Source organism: Ranitomeya variabilis, chromosome 3 (genome assembly GCF_051348905.1).
Source record: "Ranitomeya variabilis isolate aRanVar5 chromosome 3, aRanVar5.hap1, whole genome shotgun sequence".
NCBI lineage: Eukaryota > Metazoa > Chordata > Amphibia > Anura > Dendrobatidae > Ranitomeya > Ranitomeya variabilis.
In genome coordinates, this window is record NC_135234.1 from 707,229,993 (window position 1) to 707,257,927 (window position 27,935).

General features: G+C 42.1%; 1 protein-coding gene across 1 annotated transcript in view; it reads right to left on the reverse strand.

The window, feature by feature from the left end:
- Positions 1–6,562: 6,562 nt before the first annotated feature.
- RXFP2 (relaxin family peptide receptor 2) overlaps positions 6,563–27,935 on the reverse strand; it is a 347,803-nt gene continuing 326,430 nt past the window's right edge. The window contains exons 15-18 of the mRNA XM_077298262.1: positions 21,202–21,431; positions 18,629–19,039; positions 14,319–14,537; positions 6,563–7,768 (exon numbers count right to left, since the gene is read on the reverse strand). Of these exons, the coding sequence (XP_077154377.1) occupies positions 7,503–7,768; positions 14,319–14,537; positions 18,629–19,039; positions 21,202–21,431 (1,126 nt within the window). The 3' untranslated portion in view covers positions 6,563–7,502. The remainder of the gene's footprint in view (positions 7,769–14,318; positions 14,538–18,628; positions 19,040–21,201; positions 21,432–27,935) is intronic.

Sequence of the window (27,935 nt, forward strand, 5' to 3'; positions counted from 1 at the left end):
AAATTAGACCACAAAAGTTGTTGTGCAATTTCTCCTAAGTACGTCGATACCCCATATGTGGGGGTAAACCACTGTTTGGGCGCACCGCAGAGCTTGGAAGAGAAGGAGTGCCGTTTTACTTTTTCAATGTAGAATTGGCTGGAATTGAGATCGGACGCCATGTCGCGTTTGGAGAGCCCCTGATGTGCCTAAACAGTGGAAACCCCCCACAAGTGACACCATTTTGGAAACTAGACCCCTTAAGGAACTTATCTAGATGTGTGGTGAGCACTTTAAACCCCCAGGTGCTTCACGGAAGTTTATAACGTAGAGCCGTGAAAATTAAAAATCGCATTTTTTCTACAAAAATGATTTTTTTGCCCCCAAATATTTATTTTCACAAGGGTAACAGGAGAAATTAGACCACAAAAGTTGTTGTGCAATTTATGCTGAGTAGGCTGATACCCCATATGTGGGGGGGACCACTGTTTAGGCGCATGGCAGAGCTCGGAAGGGAAGGAGCGCCGTTTTGGAATGCAGACTTTGATAGAATGGTCTGTGGGCGTTATGTTGCATTTGCAGAGCCCCTGATGTACCTAAACAGTAGAAACCCCCCACAAGTGACCCCATTTTGTAAACTAGACCCCCATGGAACTTATCTAGATGTGTGATGAGAACTTTGAATTCCCAAGTGCTTCACAGAAGTTTATAATGCAGGGTCGTGAAAATAAAAAATATTTTTTTTTCCACAAAAAAGATTTTTTAGCCCCCAAGTTTTTATTTTCACAAGGGTAACAAGAGAAATTGGACCCCAAAAGTTGTTGTAAAATTTGTCCTGAGTATGCTGGTACCCCATGTGTGGGGGGGACCACTGTTTGGGCGCATGGTAGAGCTTGGAAGGAGCGCCCTTTTGGAATGCAGACTTTGATAGAATGGTCTGCGGGCATTATGTTGCGTTTGCAGAGCCCCTGATGTACCTAAACAGTAGAAATCCCCCACAAGTGACCCCATTTTGGAAACTAAACCCCCCAAGGAACTTATCTAGATGTGTGGTGAGAACTTTGAATGCCCAAGTGCTTCACAGAAGTTTATAATGCAGAGTCGTGAAAATAAAAAATATATTTTTTTCCACAAAAAAGATTTTTTAGCCCCCAAGTTTTTATTTTCACAAGGGTAACAGGAGAAATTGGATGCCAAAAGTTGTTGTCCAATTTATCCCGAGTACACTGATGCCCCATATGTGGGGGTAAACCACTGTTTGGGCGCACGGCAGAGCTCCGAAGGGAGGGAGCACCATTTGACTTTTTGAGCGCAAAATTGGCTTTCGTGTTTGGAGACTCCCTGATGTACCTAAACAGTGGAAACCCCCCAATTCTAACTCCAACCCTAACCCCAAGACACCCCTAACCCTAATCCCAACTAGATCCATAATCCTAATCACAACCCTAACGATAATCACAACCCTAACCCCAAAACAACCCTAATCTCAACCCTAACCATAACCCTAATCAAAGCCCTAAATCCAACACACCCCTAATCCTAATCTCAACCCTAACCTCAAACCTAACCCTAATCCCAATAGACCCCTAACCCTAATCCCAACCCTAACCTTAACCCTAATCCCAAACCTAACTATAATCCCAAACGTAACCCTAATGCCAACCCTAACCCTAATACCAACCCTAACCCTAGCCCTAACCCTAACTTTAGCCCCAACCCTAACCCTAGCCCTAACCCTAAATTTAGCCCCAACCCTAACCCTAGCCCAAACTTTAGCCCCAAGCCCAACCCTAACCCTAGCCCCACAATTTTCACGTGTGTCAGTACGTTGAGCCTACGCATTGCGACGGCCCCGTACCGCCGCAAGTGTGAAAGAAGCCTAATCCTAGCCCTAACCCTAAATGTAGCCCCAACCCTAACTCTAACCCTAAATTTAGCCCCAACCCTAACTCTAACCCTAAATTTAGCCCCAACCCTAACCCTAACCCTAAATTTAGCCCCAACCCTAACCCTAACCCTAAATTTAGCCCCAACTCCTCTAGCTGCCGGCCGGCAGATCATGGCGGGCGCACTACGCATTCGCCTGCCATTTTCTTACCGGATGAAGAAGCCAGTGGGCAGGAGGGGACGCAGGAGGACCCAGGGACACCGGTAAGTATAACAGGGTCCCCAAATCCCCCTATTTCTCTGTCCTCTGATGTGCGATCACATCAGAGGACAGAGAATCACACATCGCTTTTTTTTTTTTTTTTGCGGCCGCCGGTAAACAGTTAATTACCGGCGATCGCAAAATAGGGGTCAGTAAGAAGCGACCCCAATCATGTTCTTTGGGGTCTCGGCTACCCCCGGCAGCCGAGTCCCCAAAGATCTTCCGGGTGCCGGCCGGCGGGCGCACTGCGCATGCGCCCGCCATTTTTTGGCCGGAACAAGATGGCGGCGCCCATCGGGAGCCACAAGTAGCACCGGGGGAGACAGGTGAGTATTGGGGGGCGATGGGGACCCCATTTCTCTGTCCTCTGATGTGCGATCACAATGGAGGGCAGAGAAATTAAATGGGAAATCGCGTTTTTTTTTCTTTTTTGCGACCGCCGGTAAACGGTTAATTACCGGCGATCGCAACCCGGGGGTCGGTAAAAAACCCCCAAATCATGTTCTCTATCCCCGGCAACCGAGACCCCAGAGAAAATCCGACTCTGGGGGGCGCTATTCACTTTTTCCACAGCGCCGTTATTAACGGCTCTGTGGTTTAAGTACCCTTAACTGCCGCCGTTAAAAGGCATATCGGCGGTCGTTAAGGGGTTAAAGAGCCCTAGAGAGCTTCAAGTGCTTTCCATTAACTGACAAAATTAAATAATGTTGTTTGCAGCTATATTTATTGACAATTCTTCACAACCTCCAAAATTTAGAAACTTTCTGCTGTTTGCAATAAATTAGTTAAGCAAGAATAATTAACGTACTGCAAAACAACTCATATAACAAGTGGTTTCTCCAAATTCAATAAACAATCCCACTTTTAATGACTACTGCTGTATCAGTACTAAAGATGCTTATCATAAATGGGTTGAATAATTCTTAGCGGATCTTCTTTGGCTGTTATAACCTGCAGCACACATTTTGCATACCCAGACACCAGCTTCTGGCAGCGTTCCTGAGGAATCATCATAGCCCATTTCTCATTGGCAATGGCTACTTTCTTGCTGTAACTGCCTTCTTCAAATCCTGTCAAGTTAGGTGAATGTTACTGCCACAGTCAAATCTTTCAGAATTTTTTCTGAATCAAAGTCTTGGTGTACTTTGTAGTATACTTGGAATCATTCCCTTGCTGAAACGTCCAATGATGCTAAAGATTCAGCTTGCTCACAGGCATGACTTTTTTCTAGGATTTACCGATATTTGATTGAATCCATTTTGTTCTCCACAGATTTCCATTGCCAGAGGAAGCAAAGAAGCCCCAGAGCATCAACAAACCACATCTTGAAAGAAGGATTGGGTGAGTGCTGTTTTTCTTGTTAATATATTTTGATATAATTATATATAGCTGTGTATTCCATTTTTTGTTTCAATTACCTGTATCCTTTTACATTTTGCCCGCAGTGTAATGTTTTCTTGAGATTCTGTAATGCCCCTCTAGTATATACAGCTCTGGCAAAAATTAAGAGACCACCACATCAAAACCCTGTCATGGCCAGCCCAATCTCCAGACCTGAACCCCATTGAAAACCTCTGGAATGTAATCAAGAGGATGATGGATAGTCACAAGCCATCAAACAAAGAAGAACTGATTACATTTTTACACCAGGAGCAGTGTGAAAGACTGGTGGAAAGCATGCCAAGACGCGTGAAAGCTGTGAATAAAAATCATGGTTATTCCACAAAATATTGATTTCTGAACTCTTCCTCAGTTAAAACATTAGTATTGTTATTTCTAAATGATTATGACATTGTCTTCTTTGCATTATTTGAGGTCTGAAAGCACTGGATTTTTTTAAATTTTGACCATTTTTCTTTGTCAGAAAAAAATACAAAATTTATTGCATGCAAATTCGGAGACATGTTGTCAGAAGATTATAGAATAAAAGAACAATTTACATTTTACTCAAAAATATACCTATAAAGAGAAAAATCAGACAAACTGAACATTGTGCAGTGGTCTCTTAATTTTTGCCCGAGCTGTATATGCCGAAGGGGACTTCCTGTTTGAGTTACCTGATGAAGGGGACGGACCATCCCCAAAACGCGAAGTTTAAGTGCAATAAAAATGCCATTTTACCATCAACTGTTTGTCCTCTGTGGCAGCGCAGGGACGACACCGCTACTTTTTTGGTTATAATAAGGCATTGCTTCATAGCAGAGCTGCCAGAACAATGAAAGGACAACTGCAAATGTGTTTGTAATGAGACAAAGTTCACTTTTGCTGTACTGTGTTAGCTCTGATCTCATTGCAGAGCTGTGTGTGGTTATGAGACTGTCAGTCATTACAATGAACATAAGGATGAATGACCTCGGGGAGATCAAAACATCCAACGCTGCGGAGACACCATCACGTGTTTCTCAACGCAGTGATCCAGAACACTGCCCCCATCCATAAAGGGAAATATGCAAATGCATGTAGAAAAGCCGCGGAGACACCATCACGTGTTTCTCAATGCAAGCAAGTTTTGATCTCCCTGAGTTATGATATAATCACAGTTTTGTCTGCTGCAGATCTAGCTGAGCTTAAATGCTGAGCTGCATATAACCCCACCCACACCCCTGATTGGCTGCTTTCGATGTACATTGTATATTGACAGAAAGCTGCTAATCAGCGTTGGGGTAAGGGTTACATAAAGCAGTTGACTAGGAGGCACGATACACCTAGTCCTGTTGTGATAATCTACAGCTCATAAAACACTGATTGTATTGAAACACCAGCACATAGCCTAGTAATTGACACATTGCTGGAGTTGAGCTCTCAGGAGCTACATCAAGATGCACTCAGATTACGTAACTAAAACCTACTGACAGATTCGCTTTAAAGGGAACCTGTCACCAGGTTTTTCCAATTATAAACCACGGTTACCACCTTCCTGATATGGTTCGCTGTGGTTCAATGGGTGTCTCTGGTCTTGATCCGGTGCCTACTCGCTCTCTGCAATCGCTGTCCTGCTTCATGTGAATGACGCATTATATATTATCCACACAGCACCCCAATCTAGCTCCTACGCAGGTGTACCTCGCTCTGCCCTGCTGTGCAGTAATGCAATGTAATACAGTGTTTTTTTCGCCATCTGTATTAAAAGGTAATTAGAAAAAGCAAAGAAAAAAAAAGTAAACCTTTCATTTTTCACCCAGACCACTGTCTATTTTAGTCTCATACTTTCTCTTATATATTTATAAGACTTTTCAGCAGTCTCCTTATCATCAGAGACAGGAGTACTGTAACATGTAACACCTCTATACGCAGCTACTAACACAAGACCCACCAATCACAGTAGGCATTGTCACAGCTGACCCTGCTCCCCCTCCCTTCACAGTGACCTTTGCACACGCTCATTAGAAACTTCAATTCAAAAGATAGGGTCTGAGTCAGATTATTGCTTGAAATGTACATGTGGATTTTCTTAAAGAACAGTAAGTCTGTGTTTAGAAAGGCCCCAGTGGTCAGTGTAATAATTCAAAGGTTTCTAATATTTTTAATACAGATCAAAATGTGAAAAATAAATAAAAATTAACATTTTTTAATCACACGTTACATATAAAGCTGACTTAATGAGTAAACATTTTCAGATCACACATTTTATTTAAAGGGACGCTTGCCAGGTTTTTGCTATGTAGTCTGAGAATAGCATGATGTAGGGATAGAGACCCTGATTCCAGCGATGTGTCATTTACTGGACTGCTTGCTGCAGTTTTGATAAAATAATTTTTCTCTGCTGCAGATCTAGCAGTGCTCTGAATGCGGAGCAATGTGTAACGCCGCCTCCATCACTGAATAGTAGCTTTCTGTCAATATACTGTGTGCACTGTAAGCTGTCAATCAGTGGTGGGGGAGGTGTTACACAGAACAGGAAGACTAGATAGCATGAGACACCCAGTCCTCTAGTGATAATCTCCTGCTGATATAACAGATTTTGTTGAACAACCACACACAATCCAGTGACAAATCGCTGGAATCAGGGTCTCAGCCTCTACCTCATGCTGCTCTTAGATTACATATCAAAAACCTGCTGACAGATTCCCTTTAATACCCTGACCGTAAGGACTTTAATAACAGTCAAATTCAGATGATTTTTGCCTCTTTGTTTTTCAGGAACTATAAACTTTTTACATTTTTTTTTTGCTCAATGAGGTTTGTTTTATGTGAGAAAAATTGTATTATTTTTCGTTGCATTTGGGGTTCATAAACATTAGTTTAGCACTTAGAATATATAAGAAAGTAATTTTTGCTATTTTTTAATTTTTTTTCTACTGTTCCCGCTTCATATTAAATAACATTAATAATTAACATTTCAGGTTATTATGGCCGTCTGGATACCTAATGTATGCAGGTTTTTTGTAACATGAAATATAATATGTTGGCTTTTTTTCCCAATTTTTTTGTTTTGCAGGTCGGGGACTATTGCTAAAAAAAGGTTTTGTTACATTTTTAATTAAATACTCTTTCCATACTTGTATTTTTTTTATATAAATAAATTGTTATATAACTTGTTCCCAAGGAGATTGCAAAATATCTATGGGCAGTATTACCTTTTTTTTCCTAGCAACTCTGCAATGTCAGAAGATGTTCAAAAGATCATGAGCGATGGGAAAAGGGCTGCCATTTTTGGACATTCAAATGCAATCCAAAAGCAAAATGCTCAGTATTTATCATTAATAACATATGAGCACACCCAAATGCTTCTCTGTTAAATACAGATACCCAAATATTAACACGTATATAACAATTTTAATTGTATCCTGAGAGCTATCGGTGCCTGGGTACATTATTCAGTCACCTATGTAGATAAGAATTCCTTAGAATTCTGCTTCTTTTGTGTATTATTTAGCTTATACTACATCAAATATCTCAAGTGTATAAAATAAAAAGTGCATTTTTTTCAAAATAAAGAACGTAACATTGGAATTGATAGAAATAGCTCTGCGTAGAAAAGCAATCAATGCTTATGTGTCCCCAAGTTCTCCTATAAGGAGAGTATAGAGAGTCATTGTACTGTTCAATGTTCAGTCTTCAAGACAACACATTGAGAATCCTCCACTAAAAGTTAGGTGACCTGAAGGAATGGCAATAATCAACGTAAGGCCCAAGTGGGATGTGAAGAACAGTGGACTAATCGGTTGTCAAATAGATTGGTGGCATCTCAATGGTCCATCATTAGATGATAGTAGACACAAGGTTATGGCAGTCATGTCGATCTTCTCTTGTGTCTTCAATGAGAGAACCAAGTGGGCGCACAAAGCTTTCATGGTTTAGATCCATCTCACAAAAGAGATGCAGGTAGGTGCATGTTTTTGAGGCGTCGATTCTTGTAAAGCTCCACCTTCCATCACGTTCTTTCGTTCGTTTCCTCAAAAGACTTTTTATGGAGGAAGCCAAGTTTAAGAGAAGAATGTTGGACGGCGGGGTCCTCCGTCCATACAAGTGAGGTGGATAAACTTTTACGCTCACTCCTGAATATTGATTTTCTGCGTTGTCTGTGAAGCAATTGTTTCAGTTTTTCTTTGAAGAAGCTTGTAGTCAAAGTGTATAGGATGGGGTTTAAGGCACTGTTGATGGGGAGGATGAATATGACAATCCAAGAGGTCACAGTGCCTGTAAAGAGAAGAAAACAAGAACAGGAGGTTGATGATTGTATTACCATATGGCAGCATGAGAACTTATTGATTTGTGTGCTTTATGTAGCGGAATAGAAACCATACAACATATGTCCCATTAAGCCTAGAGGATCATGATTTGTTGCGACACTAGATTTCATTTAGAAAGATGGTATTTTACATTCCATGCACTAGTTATTCTTTTTATTATTGTAAAATGTCCCATCTGTTCCCTGCCTTTCATGTTAATGGTTTATATAGAATTAGGCAATATTCATAATACTATATAGCCGCATCCACTACCTTGTATTCTCTTCCTACATAGGTTCAGTTTTTGTATAGTAATTCTTCTAGAGGCTATCATGTAAATAAAAAAGGCAAACTTTCATTTACTAGGAAAGGAGTTTTATTTGTAAAGAAAACATTTTAATAAAATGTAAGGCCATGTTCACACTTTGCGGTTTTTACCGCGGAACCGCCGCGATTTTGATGCTGCGGGTCCGCAGCAGTTTCCATAGCGTTTCCATTTACATGTAAACCCTATGGAAACCGCAAACCGCTGTGCACATGCTGCGGGAAAAACCGCGCAGAAACGCAGCGGTTTAAAACCCGCAGCATGTCACTTCTTTGTGCAGAATCGCAGCGATTCTGCACCCATAGGAATGCATTGAACCGCTTACTTCCCGCATGGGGCTGTGCCCACGTTGCGGGAAGTAAGCGGATAATGTGCGGGTGGTACCCGGGGTGGAGGAGAGGAGACTCTCCTCCAGGCCCTGGGAACCATATTTGGGGTAAAAAAAAGAATAAAAATAAAAAATCATGTTATACTCACCTCTCAGCGCTGCACGCGGCTGGCCGGTCAGAGTTGCTGTGCGAACAGGGCCTGCGGTGACGTCACAAAGGGTCCTTCTCGCACATCATCTTTGGAACCGGACCGCCGAGTGCAGCGCCGAGGAGATCCGGACATCAGAGGGTGAGTATAAAACCGATTTTTATTATTTTTAACATTACTATTGATGCTGCATATTGCTGCATATGCAGCATCAATAGTATAGGCGGAAACCCGCAGCGGAAACCGCGGAACAAACCGCGATAAATCTGCAGGGATAACCGCAGCGGTTTTGCCCTGCAGATTTATCAAATCCGCAGAGCACACTGCAAAGTGTGAACATGGCCTAAGTCCGCAAGGACAGGGTCCTCTCCCCTCTGTACCAGTGTGTCACTGTAAACCTGTTTACTGTAAATGATATCTATAACCCTGTATGTAACCCCTTTCTCATGTACAGCACCATGGAATTCATGGTGCTATATAAATAAATAATAATAATAATAATAATAATAATAATGCTAGGAGGATCAGAAAACTTACCACTTAGGGGCTTTATCATCTCCCTGCAATTTATATTACACATTTACTTTTGAGCACTTATCTTAAGACTCCATAGCTCCATTGTTTTGGTAATATATGGTGCCATTATATATGATTGTGACACTGTTTGTAATTGTTAAGCATAATGTAACAGCACTTATACTCTCTTAAAAAGGACTTTCATGATGAACTGGAACCTAGGGTGGTCCTTACTTTCGAAAGTGTGTTTTCTTCAGTAGGCAACCCTTGATTCTGTTTCTGTACAGTATATAAACTAAAAATGCAGAAAATAATTCAACCAGATATACACAGATTAGTGGTCCCTACCTACTATCAAACTTTCTGGATTTTTGCCATGTCCGAGTCCCATTTGCACCTCGTCTAATCTGATTTGGTTATGGCAGGCACAAATTTTGCTGAATATAGCCTAACATTAATAAGACCCTCCTTCTCCAGCTTGCTCAGCCAATCAGTCATATCCTTTGATGATGCTCCTCCTCCCCCAGGTTGGTACGGCAATACAACTCTGAGAGGATTAAGGTACCTTCACACGAAACGACTTTGTAACGATATCGCTAGCGATCCGTGACGTTGCAGCGTCCTCGCTAGCGATATCGTTTAGTTTGACACGCAGCAGCGATCAGGATCCTGCTGTGATGTCGCTGGTCGCTGAATAAAGTCCAGAACTTTATTTGGTCGTCCGATCGCCGTGTATCGTTGTGTTTGACAGCAAAAGCAACGATAACAGGCGATGTTTTACACTGGTAACCAGGGTAAACATCGGGTTACCAAGCGCAGGGCCGCGCTTAGTAACCCGATGTTTACCCTGGTTACCAGCGTAAAAGTAAAAAAACAAACAGCGCGCCGGCCCTAAAGTGAAAGTGAAAGCACAGCGGTGACGTCACCGCTGTGCTGTTAGGGCCGGAGCTCAGTCAGTGTCAGGAAGCAGACGCTGGGGGACGCGCAGGTGAGCATGTACTGTTTGTTTTTTTTACTTTTACGCTGGTAACCAGGGTAAACATCGGGTTACTAAGCGCGGCCCTGCGCTTAGCAACCCGATGTTTACCCTGGTTACCCGGGGACCTCGGCATCGTTGGTCGCTGGAGAGCGGTCTGTGTGACAGCTCTCCAGCGATCAAACAGCGACGCTGCAGCGATCGGCATCGTTGTCGCTATCGCAGCGTCGCTTCGTGTGAAGGTACCTTTAATGTCTCTTACTGAGAAGCACTGTCTTTTTCTGTTTGCATCAGTTCCTGTGCACCATATTCTCAATTAATGCAGCAGCTTTCATGACAGTGTGGTAAAGAGGCAGTGACCCATGTTAGGCCAACTTAAACATCTTTGTTTTGGCAAGTTACAAAAATAACTCAAACTTTTTCCTTCGGTTCACAGACGGATAGTCCATAACAGTTTGTATCCAATCCATTGCCGTGGGTAACTGCACCGTCGTACAACTCGTGGGTTTGTCAATGGCTTTTTCCTTTTCTGGCCTGTGTTCAGTCTTACAGACCTGTCCTGCACAAAGCCTCCTGCTTGGATGCTTGCAAACAAAACACTGACACACACTGAAAGTCTAAATGGGAATCATGGATATGGACCACTCCCCATTCCCGGAGAGGAGAGAGAAATCCAGCCTACTACCATCCTACAGATCTCTCCAAAAATAAAAGCCTGTGTCAGGTTTTCCTAAATCTTCACACTCTCTTTTATTTTAAATTGTAACCACAGCTGTGGCTGTAACTACAATGCACTCCAGCGGGTTTAGTATGCTTCTATGCACATCCTGGGGAACACATAACATTCTCAGTATGCCCTCGGTTCTGACTGACCCGAGCAGAGGGTTGTAACCCTTTCCCATGCTCCTGGACTTGTAGGGGCCAGCGTGATAGCTGCAGTGTGGCAGAATCCTGTATGAAGTCCTGGGTGGCCATATAACGCTCGATCAGTGTAACCACCTGGTTTAGGTTGCCTGGGTCCCCTTGCCCCAGAAAATGCTGTATGGCTGCTGGCAGAACTCTCAAAAGCTGGTTGACCACCATCCTCTCCATCACCTCCATTGGAGTCAAGGTCTCAGGCTGGAGCCATTTTTTACAAGGTGCAATAAGTCAAGTCTGAGACCTAGTGGGTTGGGCCTCCACAAATGTCCCCTGATATCTGCTGTGCCCGTATGTAGGTGTTCACTAGAGTTAAGCGAATTTGTTCGGATTTGGTTCCGAATACGATCGGCATTGAATATTGTTTTTGAAATATTCGTCGAACACAGCTGAACATCATTAGAGTCAATAAGAGTGGAAATTTCCGAATATGTTTGGAACCGATCATCAAACATACATTCGGCACGAATAGGTTTCCAATATGGCACGAATATGTCAAATTCAGATTCGGCGACCAAATTCACTCAACTCTAGTGTTCACCCCAAACTGGGCAAGTATCTCACCTTTAAGGCGTCCATAGTCCAGAGTGTCTTCACAGCTGAGATCAAAATGCCCCTTATAGGCATCTCTCATCAAAACGGGGAAACCACTTCAGCCCACTGGCCGGCTGGAGAGTTCCCTTGTCCCACGGTTCTTTCAAAGATGGTGATGAAGGCTTTCAGGTCGTCCTCCAGACTCATTTTCCTCAGCACCACTCTGACTTTGTCCTGGGCCTCGGGACGGACTGGCATCAGTGGTAAGGGTGCCTCTCGGAAGGCCACAATCTGTTGCGGAATCATGCTGTTAGTCTGCTGCTGTTGTGCATTGGAGAGGACTAACTGTTTCAGTATTTCCTCTGTTGGCGATCCTAAGCTTTAGCGTTGAATGCTTCAGTACCGACATGCAGTTTTCTTTGGGGCATGCCTTAATTCACACTGCCCACTTTCTCATTCATATGTAATGCAGAGGCTTTCACGACCATACAATAAAGTGGCAGTGATCCAGGTTAGTCCAACTTAAACACCTTTATTTTGGCAACTTATAAAAATAACTCAAATTTTATCCTTCGGTTCGCAGCCGGATCGTCCATAACAGTATGTATCCAATCTGTTGCCATGGGTGACTACACTGCTGTATCACTCATGGGTGCATCAATGGCATTGCCTTCTCTGGCTTGTGTTCAGTCTTACACCGACATGTCGTGCTTGCAAATAAAACACGACAAACTTAAATCTTAACTGAAAGTTTAAATGGGAATTGTGTACATGGGCTTTATAACTTTTTTTCAGATTGATAGATCTCAATTAGTTTGGGTCTCATTTGTTCAAGAATTTCTTTGGATCATGGCATGATGTCTAGCTTTTGAGAAGCTTCTAGTCCACTTCACTTTGTCAGACAGGTTCTATTTAAGTGATCTCTCGATTGAGAACAGATGTGGCAATAATCAGATTTGCGTGTGACTAGGGAATTTGAACTCAGCTTCCCAAAGATGCGATAAACTACAGTTAATTTATGTTTTAAGTATTTTGGAGCCATTTTTAGATCTATTTTGAATCATTAATTTAATTAATGGAAACATAGCCACTGTAGTGCAGTGGTAGCACACTTATGCAGTGATGAGGCAGTGACTCAACAAAGTTCCAAACAAACGTCTCTTTAATGCATTTACTTCACAGCATTAATGTCCAACTCATATAAACACAGCACACGATATCCTCCAGATCACAGTCAGGCACATATCCTCTGGATTACAGTCACTAAACACGCCAGTCCACCTCTGACCGGTTGCCGTGGGCGACTGCACTGCTGTGTTAATGTCTCTTTGCTCACAGCTTTACACAGTACATGATATCCTTCAGTTTAAAGTCACTAAACACGCCAGTCCTCCCCTTGAGACCAGTTGCCGTGAGCGACTGCACCACCCTGTTAATGTTCTACTCACAGCTTTACACAGTACACAATATCCTCGGGATCACAGCCGGGAACCATATCCTCCAATTTACAGTCACTAAACAGTCTACCTCCGGTTCACCACCGGGCACAAGACAGTCCACCTCCGAGACCAGTTACAGTAGGCGACTGCACCGCTGTGTACGCTGTGGGTGCCAAGCGCCTCAGCTCCCCTGGCTGCTTGGCTCCACTTACCTGTGTTGCCTCACACAGGAGCTCTGCAGAGCCAACTGCTCTTCCCTCTAGCATACACCAGACTGACACTGACTGTCACCTTGACACACTCAAACCCTATACTGTAGGGTTTTTAACTAGAACCTGTGGACTTCAGCAACATGAAAAACCCGGCCAGGAATGAAACTGACTTCATGACTACCATCCTGCAGTCTGTTTCAAAACACAAAAGCCCAGAGCAGGTTTTCCCTAAATCTGCCTTGGACAACCAGCATGTCCAAGACCTATACTCACTTTAGTCTGCATTGCAACCACAGCTATGTCTGTGACTGAAATGGCCTCTCATGACCTCAATATGCCTCCGTGTGCATCCTGGGGGGAAGATACAGTGAACCCTACAGGTAACACCAGTCACTGCCTCACACCACTCATTACTTTATTGATATTTATAAGACCATCTTTATGCACATGTTTTAAATGCTTTCATGTGCTAATAATAAAGTTATGTATTTGAATTATTTATGGTACGTGTAGTGTTTCTTTATGGGTTTAATAACTTCACTTGATGGCAATAAACATATTGAGCCCCCTGTCAACGCACTGCCAGTCATCAGTAATAGAAATTAGCAGATGGAAATTCAAATTTACCTATTTAGAAGAATTTTCCTCAAAAATTCCATTTGCGGAGAATAAATTTACTTAAAATTGCAATACTACACAACCTCTAATTGCCCAGTGTACAACCCTCTGTGGTCTCCTAGGTGTTTATTGAATATGTTTTGATCTCCATAATGGGAACACAGCCTTAATAATGTCCAAGTGACGCCAACCTATCTGGTTATGGGGAAACAAATGGTAACCAAAAGCAGCATTTGGGTGAGTATGGGTCTAATATTGAATTATTACAACAAGAAAGTGTACAAGAAAATATTTTGTGTGGTGGACCACGGTACTTAAATTACTGGATTATAGAGATTTTTCTTTAAAAAAAATAAAAAAATAAATAATGGCTTGCTCTTCTCACAAGCCAGAGGAAGCTTTTGTTCTCTCAGTAACTCATTTTACCTCTGTGATTATGACATGATTTACAGTATATTCAGCATGTTAGAAAAAAACAAGGTTTTTATTTTTACGTAGCTTACCAGGAATTTCCACACGAAATAGGGACAGAATTTTGAGAAGGAAAACAGGAATCCAGCACACGGCATCTGAAATAACTATAAAAAAAAATCTGTTGGCTACAGCGACGTCCATGTGGATGTGATTCTTGACCTTCGACGTCTGTAGAGCCGTCTTCTGTATTGAGCAGAACATACTGACATAAGAAAAGACGATAATGATGAAAGCCACAAGGTTCACTCCTGTTGGTGAATAGAGAAAAATATAAGGAAAAATATGGGATCTAAAAACAACGGTAATTATTCTACATACTGTATGCGGCACCGATGAGAAATGCATAGTACAGTCCATATAAGGCCGGAGACAGACTTGCGAGTTCAATGCGAGAATCTCGCGCATCAAGTCCCGACACTGCCGCCGGCTCTCAGGACAGGGGTTTGCGACTGCATGTATTTCTTTGCAGCCGCACGCTCCGGTCCCAAGTGCCGGCGGCAGTGCCGAGACTTGATGCGAGAGACTCCCGCAAGTTTCTCGCATTGAACTCGCAAGTGTGACCCTGGACTTATAGCAAGTCTGTCACCCACAAAATGCATATTAAACTAGCTCTACGGTAATATAGGGGACTTGGTCCCTATAGAAATAATGATTGCACACCCGCACAGGGAATATAGGGGAATTGAGACAGTGTGAACTTTGCACACTGTCACGATTTAGTTACAATAACAACTGCAGACTTTTCATTTCAGCATGCACAACCGTTTTATGGTTGCTTCCCTGGTGGTCTGGGGTAGCGATAGGGTTCATTCTTTGAAATGATTGGACAAATTACTGGAAGCAGAGATATAAAAAACTCTACTGCTGTGATTAGATAGCTATGTGGTTCTCTCTATAGGGTTAGGGTCACAAGATTATATTTTTTTCATCAAAGAAAATTGGTCTTATTATGCTAATCACACTGTGATATGACTCTGATCATAGATTGATCAGAGTGTGATCTGATTTTCTTGGATGTGGAGAATTAAAACTAAAAAATTATCCATCTTCTCCATTCAGTCTGTCTATGACAATATGTACTGCACTCGCATGTCATACAAATGTGGTCCGATATTTTCATGGATACACAGACATAAATGGGTGAGTGCCCTTCGATTATCGGCAGTAAATCGTGCATGTTGGAAAAAATGTGCACTGCCTCATTGAATAACATTGGTTAAAGTACTGTCATGTGGGTACCGGGTAGACTACAGCTGATTACCCGGGCCCCTGCGATATCCCTCAGACTAGGGAAAACCTTGTCTGTCCCTCTCCCAGAATTTACACTGATGGTGTGCTTGTCTGGGCTGCCAGGCCTGACCCTGACTCCTGTTTCAGTCCTATGCTGAAACCTCCACCCGCCACCCAGTGATTAGATCACACACCAACCCCTACAGAAAGCACAGACAGGGAAAACCAAAAACGCACCACGCCGCAGACACACAGGGAAACACTAAAATGTGCACAGGGCAAAACAAATACAAATATAGGAAGGAGTAAAACAACCCAAACACCCTGATCATAGACACACCAGAGATTAGCACCACACCAGGAATTATAATTTTAAAATCTGCTTTTATTACATAAATATAGTAGCAACAATTAATTCATTAAAACATGTATCATATAAAATCAAATACTAGTACGCACCACAGGACATATAAGAATGGAACAATTATAGCAAACCCAATATTTCATTAATAGATCCCAACAAAAATAAAAACTGTGTAATATAAAAGCAGTGCATTCTTATATGTCCTGTGGTGCGTACTAGTGTTTGATTTTATATGATACATGTTTTAATGAATTAATTGTTGCTACTATATTTATGTAATAAAAGCAGATTTTAAAATTATAATTCCTATTGTGCTGCTAATCTCTGGTGTGTCTATGATCAGGGTGTTTGGGTTGCTTTACTCCACGCCCAAAGTCCAGAAAGACTATTTAAAGGCCACTGGCGTGACCCAGCCTCCAACCCGATTACCAGCTAGATTAACCCCGAACAACCTGGATAAAGTCTAGCCGGCGCCACAGAACGTATAGTGGACGAATGTGGAATTACCGCTGTCTGTCGGACGCCCTAGTGTGAATAGCATACGACATGACAAGTACGATCCTATTTTTTGATGAATAACATTCAGATCAAAACTATGGCCATCTGCACGAGTCCTAATTAGGCAGAGCACAAAAACAATATATTTGGATGCTGAGGTTGTGCAGTGGGTATGAAAAGTATTCATACCCCTTTAAATTTTCCACTCTTTGTTTCATTGCAGCAATTTGGTTAATTCAAAAAGTTCATTTTTTCTCACTAATGTTCACTCTGCACCCCATCTTGACTGAAAAAAACAGAAATAAAAAAGAAAAACTGAAATATCACATGGTCATAAGTATTCAGACCTTTTGCTCTGTATTGATTAGATGCACCCTTTTGAGCTAGTACAACAATGAGTCTTCCTGGGAATGATGCAACAAGTTTTTCACACCTGGATTTGTTGATCCTCTGCCATTCTTCCTTGCACATCCCCTCCAGTTCCATCAGGTTGGATGGTGAACGTTGGTGGACAGCCATTTTCAGGTCTCTCCAGAGATGCTCAATTGGGTTTAGGAAAGGGATCTGGCTGGGCCACTCAAGAATGGTCACAGAGTTGTTCTGAAGCCATTGCTTTGTTATTTTAGCTGAGTGCTTAGCGTCATTGTCTTGTTGAAAGGTGAACCTTCTGCTAAGTCTGAGGTCCAGAGAACTCTGGAAGAGGTTTTTATCCAGGATATCTCTGTACTTGGCTGCATTCATGTTTTACCTCTCTCACCAAGGCTCTTCTCCCACGATTCCTCAGTTTGGCTGGACGGCCAGGTCTAGAAAGACTTCTGGTAGTCTTAAACTTCTTCCATTTAACGATTATGGAGGCCACCGTGCTCTTAGGAACCATGAATACTGCAGAAATTCTGTTGTAACCTTGGCCAGATCTGTGCCTTGCCACAATTCTGTCTCTGAGCTCCTTTGCCAGTTCCTTTGACCTCATGATTCTCATTTGGTCTGACATGCACTGTGAGCTGTGAGGTCTTATATAGACAGGTGTGTGCCTTTCCAAATCAAGTCCTATCAATTTAATTAAACACAGCTGGACTCCAATGATGGCGTAGAACCATCTCAAGGAGGATCACAAGGAAATGCAAAAATTTGAAAAAATGTCTTCATTTCTGTTTTTTTTCAGTCAAGATGGGGTGCATTAATGTGAAAAAAATGAACTTTTTTTGAATTTACCAAATGGCTGCAATGAAAAAAAGAGTGAAAAATGTAAAGGGGTCTGTGCGGTCTCGAGTTCCCGCCGCTGCACAGGGGGAATCTCAAACCACCTCCACTGCGGTCTCCCATTCTTCTCCAGCCGCAGTGGAGCCTGGTCAGCGGAGATGTCGGCCCCAGCGTCTGGCTCAGGCAGATACTGTGCGCTTAGTTACTGCTGCCCTTCCAAGCTCAGCCATTGTAGCCAGTACTGGTCAGGGGTGAGCAGACGCTTCTGGGACTAAGTCCTGCTTTTCTCCTTCTGAGCATGCCCAAGGGAAGACCTCTCATTGGAGGTTGGGGGTCACATGCTCAGGTCCTGTTGCAGCTCCTATTGGTCCACTAGGAAGGTCCTGAAGAAGCTACAACTATAAAATGTTTGCATGGCCACACGGCCATGCGCTAGTATCAATTGTGTTTGGCTGTTGCCAGTGGATACTCTACCACTCAGTCATATGTGGAGAGTCTGTTTTGGGGCTGTACACTCAGGCAGGCAGCTAATGTCAGTGGGGGCAATTAGCCTTGGCTTAGCAACTGGTTCCTTCATGTGTGCGGTTAGCACAGAAGAGTTCCAGAGCAAGCACAACCCTAGTTAGGGTAATAGTTTTCTGTGTACAGCGCGAATCTGTAAAGCAACAGAGGTCGCTTACATATCACACGGGGTGTGGCTAACCCACGTGTGAGCTCAGTGTCCATCCGCCATTACTTAGCAGCAGGTATCTCTGCACGGTGGACCCCGGGCTGCAAACGCACCTCGTATCTATCTCTCATTACTCGGTGCATTCCGCTAGCCCTAACAGGGTCTGAATACTTTCCGTACCCACTGTATGTGAAGTCCCATAATGGTCCCCATTTTAGGACACCGATTCATACTGATTTTATGATATCTCATATTTTTTCCAGGGAGAAACCTTTTATATGGATGAGAGGTTATTCTTCAAAAGAAGCCAACAATGAAGTGTGACAAGACTAGTTAATCCATGAAATACAGCATTGTACCATGCAACTGCATCTCACCTAGAAATATTCCCAGAGAGTATCTTTTGCCTCCAGATTCTTCTACTTGATCGGGATATAGCGGGAAGCAGACCCCATTTTTTCCATAATAATTTCCAAAAAAGTCCTCATTCCAAAATGGAATCACAGCTATTACAAATCCAATCACCCAGATTAACATCAATGTCACAAGTGTCTGACGCCTGCCCGGCCGAATGTTGCTGAATGGAAAAACAATGGCCAGGTACTTCTCCAATGTTAAATACGTCAGGAGCAGAACAGATACTTCTGTGGACAACATGGCTAGAAATCCAAGGCTTCGGCATTGCAGGCTTTCCATCCATATGAGTGCATATTTTTTGTATTGTCCTCGATATTTGACATCGAATACCCCAATAAAAAAGAGATAAACTCCCATCAGACAATCAGCACCTATTGAACAAAAATGCAAGATTACAGATACAGCATTGTAATGATAATATCAGTTCTAATATCAAATAATCAACTAACAGAGTCACCAGGAGACACTCTACTACACATGTTTTGTTATACACATGTTTATTTCCTTTGTGTGTATTGGAACAACACAACAAAAAACTGAGAGAAAAAATGGTAAATTGGACATAATTTCACACAAAACCTCAACGTGGGCCGAACAAAATTATTGGCACCCTCATCTTAATATTTGGTTGCACACCGTTTGGAATAAATAACTGCAATCAATTGCTTCCTATAACCATCAACAAGCTTCTTACACCTCTCAGCTGGAATTTTGGACCGCTCTTCTTTTGCAATCTGCTCCAGATCTCTCATATTGGAAAGGCACCTTCTCCCAACAGCATTTTTAAGATCTCTCGACAGGTGTTTAATGGGATTTAGATCCAGACTCATTGCTGGCCACTTCAGAACTCTCCAGTGCTTTATTTACATCCATTTCGGGGTGCTTCTTGAAGTATGTTTAGGGTCATTGTCCTGCTGGAAGACCTATGACCTAGGATGTAAACCCAGCTTTCTGACACTGGGCACTACACTGTGAACCAAAATCTGTTGGTAATGTTCAGATTTCATGATGCCTCGCACACAGTCAAGGCACCCAGTGCCAGCGGCAGCAAAACAACCCCAAAACATTTTTGAACCTCCACCATATTTGACTGTAGGTTCTGTGTTCTTTTCTTTGTATGCCTAATTCTATTTTCGGTAAGCAGTAGAATTATGTGCTTTACCAAAAAGCTTTATCTTGGTCTCATCAGTCCACAAGATGCCTTCCCAGAAAGATTTTGGCTTACTCATGGACATTATTGCCAACTGCAGTCTAGCTTTTTTATGTCTGTGTGTCATAAGTGGGGTCCTCCTGGGTCTTCCGTAATAGCTTTTCATTCCATTGAAATGACTATGGATAGTTTGTGCTGACATTGATGCACCCTGAGCCTGCAGGATCGCTTGAATATCTTTGGAACTTGATTGAGGCTGCTTATCCACCATCCAGACTATCCTACATTGCATCCTTTCATCAATTTTTCTCTGCTGTCCACGTCTGAGAGATTAGCTACAGTGCCACGGGTTGTAAACTTCTTCTTGATTATGTTGCGCACCATGGAAAAAAGAACATTAAGATGTCTGGAGATACACTTGTAACCTTGAGATTGTTGATATTGTCCAACAATTTTGTTTCTGAAGTACTCAGACAGTACTCGTCTTCTCTTTCTGTTCTCCATGCTTGGTGTCACACACGGGCACACAATGCAAAGATTGAGTCAACTTCTCTTTTTATCTGGTTTCAGGTGTAATTTTCATATTGTCCATATCTGTTACTCGCCACAGGTGAGTTTGAATGAGCATCACATGATTGGAACAGTTGTTTAACCAAATTTTAGAAAGGTTCCTACAATTATGTCAGGACCATTTTTGGGGTTTTGCGTGAAATTATGTATAATTTGATTTTTTTCTCTCTTTTTTGTGTTATTCCAGTACCTACAAAGGAACTAAACATGTGTATAACAAAATGTGTGTACTTGCAATGATTTTCTGGGAGAAATACTTCATTATAATAATATAATTGGTGTTTAGACATCAGCAGTCCATGACCTCCAAATGCATGCCCTGCGTACCGCCTCCTGCCTGCCGGTAACCAGGGTTCCTCTTTTTATTAACCAGCCTGTCGCATTGTCATTGTTGTAGCATGATGCGCACAGAACGTCATGACGGGCCAGGCAATTCATAGAGCAAATGGGTATGTTGACAGATAGTAAGAAGTTCTTAGGGTCTCGTCTGACAGTTATGGAATACTGATGTGACTGCTGGACTAGGGTCCTGTGAATCTCGCTCATATCTTCTATTTTATGTGTATATATCTATCTATCCAATATTTTTTTTTTTTGGGGGGGGGTTAAAAAATCCCACTTTGTTTCGTCAGATATGCTGTTTTCAAAAGTGGTTTCCCCCCAGATTAACGGTTCAATAATGTAACGCATGCTAGTTCTTCTGGTCAACTTTGTGATTACGTTTTCATTCCTCCTGAAAGATCTTCGTTCACATTTTGTTCTAATTCACAAGATATTTCACATTCCATTTCAAGGTGACAAATATTTACTCACAGCATAAAATCTTTATAGACATTGTATGCGTCTTGTTCTCCGACTGAATGAATGATCTCATTCCGATCACAAAGATATTTCCGAAACAAGTGATGCAGGCTATTACCCAGACAAAAACCCGAAGGATGGTATTTGCCAGGAGGTTTTCAAATGAAGATATCCCATCTGTAAATGGTGTACATACCCGGACATGAGGCGCGAAAGAACAATAGCGAAATTTTTTAAAGTATCTTAAATAAAAAAAAAAAGAAAAATGAATATTAAAATTAAATAGAAAATTCTATCTATTCAAATCACACAATATTTAAACAATTTAAAATATTGAGGAGCATGCATTTTGTCGCAACATGCCATTAATGGTGGGTCGTAAGCTTGGGCACCCACAATTTACATGGATGCAGGACACTGCAAACTACAAGAACCTGAAAACACAGTATTAGGGGACTATAATCGCAGAGCTTGTACCAAAGTGTTTTTCCCCCTGTTTACTCTGGACTTTTTGTTTTTCTTTTTGGGCTTTGATTTTTTCCTCAACTTACTCCAAAAGCCATAACATTTTTATTTTTCAATAAATGTAACTACATGAAGGTTTGTTTTTTGCATGACAAGCTGTAGTTTTGATTGACATAATTCATTTTGCCGTGCAATGTATTGTAAAACAAACAAACAAAAATTCCAAGTAGGATGAAATGGTTAAAAAAAAGCAAGTACACCATTGTTTTTCTTTATTTGTTTTTTTCACAGAGTTCATTGCACAGTAAAAGTGTCCTGGAAACATTTTTCAGATCAGTGTTATTACAATTACAAAAGAGAGAGTCAGCATGGGATCACAGCTGATGGTTTCTCTTAGGAAAAATATTTCCTGACCAGGTCAATTTTTACAATTCTGACCACTGTCACTTTATGAGGCCATAACTCTAGAACGCTTCAATGGATCCCACTGATTCTCAGGTTGTTTTCTCGTGACATATTGTACTTCATTATAGTGGTCAAATTTCTTTAATATGACTTGTGTTTATTTGTGAAAAAAAACAAAAATTTGGCAAAAATGTGGAAATTTTTTTTCCAACATGTCTACTTTACATCAGCACAAATTTGTAACATAATATTTTTTGTTATATGGGTTAAAAGTTGACCAGTGATTTCTCATTTTTACAACAAAATTTGCCAAATCATTTTTTTCAGGGTCCACCTCACATTTCAAGTGACTGAGGGCCTGTATGATAGAAAATAGCCAAAAGTGACACCATTCTAAAAACTGAACCCCTCAAGGTGCTCAAAACCACAATCAAAAAGCTTATTAACCCTACAGGGGTCTCCCAGGAATTTTTGGAAAGTGGAAGGAAAAAATAAACATTAACTTTTCTTTCACTTTTCACAAAAAATTTCCTTTAGACCTTATTTTTTTACTTTTGCAAGGGAAACAGTAGAAAATGGACCACAAAATTTGTTGTGCAATTTCTCCTAAGCATGCCGATACCCCATATGTGGGGGAAATCTACTGTTTGATCACACGGCAGGGCTCGGAAGGGAAGAAGCGCCATTTGACTTTTTTAATATAAAATTTGCTGGAATAATTAGCGGATGCCATGTCGCGTTTTGAGAGCCCCTTATGTGCCTAACCAGTGGAAACCCCCCACAAGTGACCACTTTGGGAAATTATCTAGAAGTGTATTGAACACCTTGAACCCCCAGGTGCTTCACAAAAGTTTATAACGTTAAGCCGTGAAAATAAAAAAGATCACATATTTTCTGGAAAAATCTTTTTAGCTCCAAATACCCCATATGTCGCAGTTCAGTACTACTTAGACAATACAGAGAGACCCAGGAGGGACGGAACGCAATTTGCCTCCTGGAACACGGATTTTCCTAGAATAGTTTGCGGATTCCATATAAAGAGCCCCTAGGTGCTAGAAAAGCAGGTTCCTCCTCAAGTGACCACATTTTGGAATTATAACCTTATGGGAATTTATCTACAGATGTAGTGACAATTTTGACTCATGGGTGATTTCCAGAAACAGGCAGCAGTGGATGTTGCTGAGTGAAAATTGCAAACTGCTGTTGTAGTGCCCAGTACATTATGCCCAGCTCATGCTTTTGAAGACACGCACCTGTAAATTAGGTGGGCTCTCATCACTACAAAAATGCCAAACATGTTGGCGCTAAATGTGGTTTAGGCACATTGGGACTCGGAAGGGAGGAGGGGCATTTGGATTGGGGAGCAGAGAATTTGCTGAATTTTTTGGGGGAGCGAGGAGCCATTTCGCTTTCCAGAGCCTTTGCGCTACCAGTAACGTGGAAGCCCCTATATTTCCATTAACAGATGACGGACCTGAGTGGGGACTTGCTTTTTGTGGATTGAGTTGAAGCTTTTATTGGGTTGTCAAGGTAAGGAGGCTTATTTGCCGTACAATGCTCCTCTGGGAATTTAAATATGCAAATTGCCTCTTCTGAGAAAAAGAGCCAAATCAGTTCTCATGCTTCGCACTGACGAGGGCCAACAGCCCGAAACACCGTGTCTGCGAATTGAGATACTGATTTGGCTTTTATCCTAAGTCATATTGTACGACTCGTTAAAGGGTTGATTGTGACTTGTAGGATCGCTACTTCCAATAGGTGGCGCTGTAGAGTTTAAGTCCTCTTTTTCTCAGAAGAGGCAATTTGCATATTTAAATTCCCAGAGGAGCATTGTACGGCAAATAAGCCTCCTTACCTTGACAAGCCAGAGATGGTATGTCACTCTCCATAAGGAGAAACGATACCCCTTAGACCCCATGTCCAGAGCCTCTCACCTAGCCAAATCAGTTCTCATGCTTCGCACTGACGAGGGCCAACAGCCCGAAACACCGTGTCTGCGAATTGAGATACTGATTTGGCTTTTATCCTAAGTCATATTGTACGACTCGTTAAAGGGTTGATTGTGACTTGTAGGATCGCTACTTCCAATAGGTGGCGCTGTAGAGTTTAAGTCCTCTTTTTCTCAGAAGAGGCAATTTGCATATTTAAATTCCCAGAGGAGCATTGTACGGCAAATAAGCCTCCTTACCTTGACAAGCCAGAGATGGTATGTCACTCTCCATAAGGAGAAACGATACCCCTTAGACCCCATGTCCAGAGCCTCTCACCTAGCCAAATCAGTTCTCATGCTTCGCACTGACGAGGGCCAACAGCCCGAAACACCGTGTCTGCGAATTGAGATACTGATTTGGCTTTTATCCTAAGTCATATTGTACGACTCATTAAAGGGTTGATTGTGACTTGTAGGATCGCTACTTCCAATAGGTGGCGCTGTAGAGTTTAAGTCCTCTTTTTCTCAGAAGAGGCAATTTGCAGCTTTTATTGGGAACATTTTGCATAGCATTCATGATCACAGATATCTGGCTCTCTACGCTGAGCACTTACATCGGAGTTTCCATCTAAATCTCCAAGTGACATGACAGATAAACCCCCCGATGGATCCATTCATTATAATGAGGCAGCAGAGTTACTCTGGACTCTGTCTGGCCTCTGGTCAGCAGTGTCCTTGGCCGACAGCATTTTTATACAATCTTAAAAAGACAGACATCGCCAGATCACAGTTCCTATGGCATCCACAGTGCCTCCATCTGCCACATTATAGGGAATCTTCCACAAGGGATTCTGTCTGAATCATATATTTCAGAGATTTACAGCACCAAGCCTTACTACCATCTTTTGGAGGCAGAATGAAAAAAATCAACAGCATGAGAAGAATTGGCTTTATTTTTTTACATTTTTATTTCTTTCCGCTTGTGGCATAAGTGATTAGGCGATTTTATTCTTTGGGTCGGTGCGATTACAGCGAAACGATATTTATATCGGGTTTTTATGTTTGACTGCTGTCACACACTAAAAAACGTTCTTTATTGAGAAATTGTATCACCATATTTTGAGAGCTATAATTTTTCCATATTTCGGCAGACATGAGTCATGTGAGGGCTTGTTTTTTGCGGGACAAGCTGATGTTTTTATTGGTACCATTTTCGGGCACATTAAATTTTTGATCACTTTCTATTCCGATTTTTGGGAGACAGAATGAACAAACATCAGCAATTCAGGAATTGCTTTTTTTTTATACTGTTCTGCATGTGGTAAAATTGGAAAGGCAGCTTTATTCTTCGGGTCAGTACACTTACAGCGATACCCAATTTATATAGTTCTTTTTATGTTTTGGCGCTTTCACACAATAAAAACTATTTTATTGAAAAATAATTATTTTTGCAACAAACAGAAACAAAGTAATTCAGCTCACCAAAGATTCATCCATTTGTGGTCACTCCGAATTTACCGTATATACTCGAGTATAAGTTGACCCGAGTATAAGCCGACCCCCTAATTTTGCCACAAAAAACTGGGAAAACTTAATGACTCGAGTATAAGCCTAGGGTGAGAAATGCAGCAGCCACCGGTAAATGTCAAAAGTAAAAATAGATACCAATAAAAGTGAAATTAATTGACACATCAGTAGGTTAAGTGTTTTTGAATATCCATATTGAATCAGGAGCCCCATATAATGCTCCATACAGTTCATGATGGGCCCCGTAAGATGCTCCATATTAAAATATGCCCCATATAATCCTGCATAAAGGTTAATAATGGCCCCATAAGATGCTGCATAGACACATTTGCCCAATATAATGCTGCACAAATGTTAATTATGGTCCCATAAGATGCTCCATACAGACATTTGCCCCATATAATGCTGCACAAACTTGATTATGGCCCCATACAGACACTTGCCCCATTATAGTGCTGCACAAACGTTATGGCCCCATAAGATGCTCCATACAGACACTTGCCCCATTTGCTGTTGCTGCGATAAAAAAAAAAAATCACATACTCACCTCTCCGTCGCTCAGGCCCCCGGCACTTTCAATATTCACCTGACTTCGTTCTGGCGCCGCTCCATCTTCAGCGTCTTCTGCACTGACGTTCAGTCAGAAGGCGCGCACTAACTACGTCACCACGACCTGAGCGCCACTGCAGAAGATGCTGAAGACGGAGCGGTGCCGGAACGAGGAGCAGGTGAATATCGTGCAGCGCTCCCCTCCCCGTTATACTTACCTGCTCCTGGCGTGGTCCCTGCACATCCCTGCTTCCCCGGCGCCGCAGCTTCTTCCTGTATTGAGTGGTCACCGTTACCGCTCATTACAGTAATGAATATGCGACTCCACCCCTATGGGAGGTGGAGCCACATATTCATTAATGTAATGAGCGGTATCATGTGACCGCTCAGTACTGGAAGAAGCTGGGGTGCTGGGGAGCCAGGGACCTGCAGGGACAGCACCAGGAGCAGGTGAGTATAATTAGACAGCCCCCGCTCCCCCTCCCCTGCCGACCCCTGGGTATGACTCGAGTATTAGCCGAGAGGGGGACTTTCAGCCCCCCCAAAAATGGGCTGAAAATCTTGGCTTATACTGGAGTATATACGGTAATAAATATTTGTTTTTTTTCTTTATTTGGGAATTTAAAAAAAATATTTTTACACTTTCTAATATTTTTTATTTTATTTTTTACATTGTCCAGAATTGGACATTACTGTATAACATCTGATCGCTGACCTAATATTCTGCAATACATCTGCACTGCCGGGCATTAGACCAGGATCTGACAGGCAGGGAATGAGGCATCTCAGGTCCTGCTCTGAGCAGGCACTGACATACCATCTTCCCTGAAAGACCCCGCGGCCATGTTGCAGCTGTTGTCATGATGGAAGCACGCAGGGTACCCCCTCACTGCACGATGCTCCTCTATGTTGCTGTCAGTACTCACAGTAGAATCAGAGGGGATAAATGCCCACAATCGGTGCTAGCACCGATCGTGGGCGTTGCTGCGGGGTGTCAGCTGTATGTGACCGCGTGGCCGCGACGCTCAGCGTGAGGCCGCTCGAACGGTGCACCGTACAGGTACTGCTGTTTGTGGGAATGCATTTCCAGCAGAGCAGTACTAGCACGGCGCATGTCGGGAAGGGGTTAACTTGTTTTACACCACAGGAAGAATCAGCTGTGATCCCGTGCTGTCCTTTCTGTATTCTATCTTCTGCTTCTTCCCATGCCTAAGAGATATGGTATATCTGACCATGTTCCAGCATGGTCCATTACATCGATGACACATTAATAACAATATTTCAGAGCAGGAACATCTTTTTTTTAACACATCCAATTGTGGAACTTTTTATTATAAGTTCTATTAATTAAAATGTAGGTTGTTCATGGGAAAACTCCTTCAAGTGCTGAAAAAATTCAGATTTAAAAAAGAAAAAAACTTTTTTGTAACATTTTACTTTTTCAATTGATGGAGCTGTGTTAGGCCTTTTTTTGTGCGTTCAGCCAATGTATTTATTGATACCAATTTTGGGTACATAAAAAATTTTGATCACTTTTTGCTTCATTTTTTAGATACCGTGAATTTTGGGCTATAAAACACAAACTATAAGATGTATCTACATTTTAGAGGAGGAAAATCGGAAAAAAAAATTTGGAAGCAAAAAAAAGTGGTAGAATATTTAATAACATGTCTGCTGACACTGTTATGGGGAAGATCTGCTGCTGGAGGGCCACAGGTTGTGCAACAGCAGTTTTGTACAAGCCGTGTGGCTCTACAGCTGTTGCCAAACTACAGCTCCCATCATCCCAACCTGTCCAAGCATGATGGGAGTTGTAGTTTTGCAACAGCATCCACTTTGCCAGGTGGCCCTGAAGTGGAATTTAAAAAAG